The 5,362-nt window shown below is 39.3% G+C and overlaps 1 protein-coding gene across 1 annotated transcript in view; it reads left to right on the top strand.

The window, feature by feature from the left end:
* Positions 1 to 4,197: 4,197 nt before the first annotated feature.
* The window catches only part of Gtf2f2 (general transcription factor IIF subunit 2), a 153,497-nt gene continuing 152,332 nt past the window's right edge, over positions 4,198 to 5,362 (top strand). The window contains exon 1 of the mRNA XM_015484311.2: positions 4,198 to 4,463. Coding sequence (XP_015339797.1) covers positions 4,398 to 4,463 — 66 coding nt within the window. The 5' untranslated portion in view covers positions 4,198 to 4,397. The remainder of the gene's footprint in view (positions 4,464 to 5,362) is intronic.

The raw sequence follows: 5,362 nt of genomic DNA, 5'->3' as shown, positions 1-5,362 counted from the left end.
TATATATATATATATTTTTTTTTTTTTTTTAAAGCTTTGACCAAGGTGATGAACAGTCTTTTTTGCTTTTCCCCTTCTTTTCTTCTGGCTGGAAAATGCAGGCATTGTGGCCTACTGTGTAGACAGGACAACACACCAGAGATGATGAAATAGAAGATGGAAAGTCCCCACACCCTCAACAACGTTGTACAGCAGAGCTGCCATGTCAGCTGAGTTGTTTACACAGAGCAAAGTGAAAATTTTGCCGACAGAAATAAGGCAAGAGCTCTGCTTTTATAAATTGAACTTTCCTGGCTACCACCCACTGATATTTATCTAATATTTTCGCCTAACTCTGGATGAGAAAACTTTCCTGCCCCTGATGTTTGTGTATTTAGGTAGAAAGTCTTATCCATCAAAACGGGAGCTTTTTGCCCTTAGGAGAATAGTGGACATAATTCCTCATTGATATTCCGCCCGCGTGGCTTTTCTGGCTTTGAAATCTGAACAGTAGTGAGGATCCATCTGTTTAATGTGGTATTTTAGGACTTACTGTTATTTGTGAATTTTATCTGGGCATTTTGATTAGTGCTATTTTCTAACTATAATTTTATTTAATATATAAAGTATAATTTAAATGTTTTTGATAAACTATACACAAAAAACAAATTGGATTTCATTACAGCAATGATAAATTAAATTTTCTCATGCTTTATTTAACACTTATGCCTACAGTAATCCCTAATGGGCAATTAAACTGACTTACTGAGAGTGAAGGTTTCTTGCAGGACACAGCAGCCATATGTTTGATCAGACACAAGGCATTTACAAAAGTAATTCAACAGAATCATGTCATCCATCAGGCAAATATATGCAGAGACCTGTCTGGTCCCCCAGAAGGAGCCATGTTGTTGTATGTGTATGTTTTGTTTTATTGCACTGAGTTATCACTTGGTAGTTGGTACTATTTTGCTACAGCTAAGAATCACAAAGTTTTATCAATTCTACCTCCTAAATCTATCTCTGATATGCTCTGGATTCATCTGCTTCTCTTGATCTCTAATCCTATTTCCCTAATCCAAACCATTGTCCCCTCCCACTTGGATTAGTGCAATAAATACCTCACTTGGCTTCTTGGCTTCCATTCCAGTTCCCCCCAATACATTTTCTCCAAACCAACTAGAAGGATCTTTTAAAAATGTAAATCTGAGATGGGCACAGTGGTGCATGCCTGTAGGCCCAGAAACTCCAGAGGATCACAAGTTCAATACAAGCCTGGGCAATTTAGTCTCAAAATAAAAAATGAAAAGAGCTGAGAATGTAGCTCAGTGTAGAGTGTCATTGGGTTCAATCTCCAGTACCACACAAAAAAGTTAATGTGATTATTTAATACACAAATTTAAAACTCTCCTTCTAGTCTACATGTGCTGTGAACATGTCATTCAAATTCCCACAACTCACTTGTAACATATCTTCTAGTAGTGTTGCTGCTTCTACTCCAATGGCTACCTCATAGAATTGTAGAGTTCTGAATTTACAAGACATGGGGAAATTCTAGCTGTAAGTCAAATTTCTAGTAAGCTTTCTTTTCATGCTTCAGAACTTTGATGCTGGCTCCATTAGAATAAACCCTATTGATGCAGGATTAGAATAATGATTGTCAGATTTTGATGTGCCTAAGAAATAATTGGGAACCTTGCTAAGATAACAATTTTCAGACCCATTTCTGGAAATTCTGATTTTGTTTACCTGGATAATGGCTCAGGTCTACATTTTTAGGACATCCCTCAGAGAATGCTAATGCAGGCAGGAGGTACTAGACACAGAGAATACTCTTTTAAAAATGGAGCATGTTTGGTAGTGGTTGGGATCTGTTTCTGTTGCAGTTAGTCTAGAGACCCACAAAACAGGGTCTAGTATGCAGAGAGGGCTGCCTTAAGGTTTGAAGTCTTAAAGATGGAGTTGCAGCTTGGTCTAAGCACTATTAGACTTATTGGAAAAGTTGTAGCCAGCAGTGAATTTTGGGCCCTGCCTCCTAGAATTGCATTTGTGCTTTAAAAGACTTGATAAGAACTTGAGTAGTCAACCATGTGGGAGAGTAAGGAATTTGAAAGTACCTTTCTTAGATACTGACTTTTGGATACCATACTCCACTGTGCAGAAAACTAGGACATGATCTCGGTTCTTGGAAGTTGATACTTTAATAATTATGGGGCTATATTGAGGAATAATAATACCTACCCTAGTGAATTCTTACAAGGAATAAATGAGATGATATGCATAGAACACCTAGTCAAATGTCTGGCATAAAATAGGTCTTAGCTAGGTGAAAGATCCGGCTGTAATATCTATCATTTTCTGGATCTCCAGAATAAATTTGCCAATCTGGCTCACAGAGGTCATGTCTTCCTTTTCTCTCACAGCTTTGTAAACATCCCTTCTCAAACCAGAAGGAGAAGAAGAAAGGACAGATAGATAGGGGAAGATTGTTCTTTGTCCAATAGTATACAAGGATGAGGTGCTGAATAAATTGTTATTTATTTCCTTTTTTTCTGTATAATCATTTTCAAATCTTTACTTTTTTCTTTCTTCAATAGCTTCTTCTTCAGTGGGTTTTTCTCTCCCAATCTCTCATCCCCACATACTCACATTTTAAGGCCTTGCATGATCCATAGATAAAGGTCAAGTTCACAATCTTTTACTTTAAAGTTCAATCCTAGGGTATTCTAGGCTACTTTACTTCCCTTCTCTCATGGCCTTACATTTTAATTTATATTTTTTACTTGATAAAAATTTAAAGCAGTTCCCTTCATCTGCTTGCTCTTTATAAATTTTAGGGCCTTTTCAAGCTGTTACACAAGAATGCAATCTTCCTTTTCAGGTCCCTCTCATTTTTCTTATTATTTTTGCCATCAATCTCAAAGATCTGACAGCTTTTCTTGGCCCTATGCAGCACAGAAATAGAATTTTTAAAATTTTGTGTATGGCTCTCATGTGTGATTGAATAAATTACTTGCCATTTTTACAATACTTTACTGTTTGTTTCTTTCCAGTGAATGTTCATTCAACCAAAGTCTACTGAAATCTGACAATAGTTAAACACTGTGCTAGCCCTTCCACATATGAAATGAATAAAGCACTATTTTTTAAATTTTAGTTTTTTATATATGACAGCAGAATTCATTACAACTCATATTACACATATAGAGCCCAATTTTTCATATCTCTGGTTGTACACAAAGCACTATTTCTTATTCATCACTTATGACTCAATAAAGCTGGGTGGTGGTGGTGGAAAGCAGTATTTCTGCCTAGGAGGAGTTCATAGTCTAGAAGACAAAGGTAGACATGCATATGTTTACAGTGCAATATGCTATTGAACTTCTTTTGGGAGAGTTGATAAAAGGTCTCATAGGAAGTAACATTTGCATTAGTAACATTTTCATTAGTCAAAAGTAGAAGTTTATCAACCAAAGAAGGATGAGAGTGAGGGAAAGGATGAGACAGTTCATTGGAGGGAAAGGGAGACCTCTGCAGAGCACTCTGCCCAGATCTGAAGTGACTGAGAAAGATCCTGATGAGTTCAGAGAGATGGATGGATTTGGTGCGGTTGTATGTGCAGCACAGTGAATACAAAGGGACCAAACTGAGAGGGCTCAGTTGAAACAGAAGTTTGACTTTTCTTTTAGAGGGAAGAGGAGAAAGAAGAAAAGGCTTAAGCACGAAGTTAAATAATCAATTTCCTCTCTTTCATGTTGTATTGTTACAGATCCAATTATATGGCATCCAGATTTTGGAGTTTGAAAGAGATGTGCTCTTCTTGCTCAATCAGAAGAGCTTGGGGGCAGCCGCTGAGTTGAGACACCACTTTCTTTTCAGGTTTATAAGTGCAGGTTTTCAATATATCCAGGGTTACTCCGTCCGACCCAGTGTGGATTTGTGCTTCATGAGTTTGACAGGAGTGCCAATCTATTACCACCATCCTGTCATTCAGACTTTCGCTCTCTTTGGCTCGGATTTTTGTCTCTTTGAACCCCATTTTTCCGTTTTGACATTATTTTTCTTAATTTATGCAGAACTTGTCTTTAAATGCATTGCAGCCGTTTTGGCTTTTTCTACGCTACTTTTAAATCACCCAAAAGCACACCGCCAGCAGCCACGCCCACCTAAGAAATTGCGGGAGCATGAAGTTTGTTCACAGCAGCGCGCCGTACTGACGTAGCAGTGCGCAGGCGCGGTTTCCGGTTCCCAGCGGCGTGTTCCTTTCTTCGGGTTCCTGGTATCCTAGTAAGAGAGGGACCCCGGCTTCTCTCCTTCTACTTTCTACCGCTTTTCGCTCTTTGCTTCCACACTTGCCCCGCAGCTCCAGCTCCCCAGGTCGCTGCTTCAGCCCGCTCGCTTCCACCCGCGACAGACCTATGGCCGAGCGCGGGGAACTCGACTTAACCGGCGCCAAGCAGAACACGGGCGTGTGGCTGGTCAAGGTAATAATGTTGGCTAGTCTCCTACCTGCGCTCCTCCTGGGAGAAGTAGTTTAAGAAACTTGAGACCGTCCGGGTCCGTGCGCCTCTTAAAGTTCTTGAACAGCCATCTCCTCAGAGCGTCTCATGTTTTGAGAGGCGGGAGTTATTGTTACGCCGGTTTACAGATGAGGACCTTAGTCTAGGAACTCCAAGTGTCATTCAATTACTAGTCTGAATTTGTTTGAAATAGATTTCTTTTTCCCACGACCTGGCTTTCCTAGGGCCCAGTCCCGGTGTCCCCTGATTTGAGCCAAGCATTTTACCCCCAGAACAAATTCGTTGCACTTCTCTTGGTGTAACAGATTGTAGTTGAGTTTGTGTGTTAGTGTCTTTCTTTTTCTGTGCAGTTTTCTCGGCCAGAACGTAAAACTGGTTCTGATCTGTAGGTTGATGGTCCTTATGGAGTGATCAAGAGCTGGGAAAGCTCTGAACTCACGAGGGAGAGGAGAGTACTTTGGAATATACTTTTTGTTTTTAATTTTTTTTTTTAGTTGTAGATTGACTCAATGCCTTAATTTTTTTAATATTTATTTTTTTTTAGTTGTAGTTGGGCACAATACCTTCATTTTATTTATTTATTTTTATGTGGTGCTGAGGATTGAGCAAGCGCTCTACCGCTGAGCCACAACCCCAGCCCGCCTTTATTTGTTTTTATGTGGTGCTAAGATTGAACTCACACTTGCAAGGCAAGTGCTCTACCACAGAGCTACAACTCCAGTCCTTTGAACTATACTTTTAAAGCACAGCTAGGTATCAGGAAACTGACAATCAGTAAATATTTTATGTGAAGACAGCAGTCATCATTAGCTTTTGGACGCTTTTTGTGCTTTACTTTGGGGGCTTTTTTTTTTTTTTTTTTT

The sequence above is a fragment of the Marmota marmota genome, unplaced genomic scaffold (genome assembly GCF_001458135.2).
Source record: "Marmota marmota marmota unplaced genomic scaffold, marMar, whole genome shotgun sequence".
Classification (NCBI taxonomy): domain Eukaryota; kingdom Metazoa; phylum Chordata; class Mammalia; order Rodentia; family Sciuridae; genus Marmota; species Marmota marmota.
Note: the sequence above shows the minus strand (reverse complement) of the source record. Positions and strands in the feature narration are given on the sequence as shown.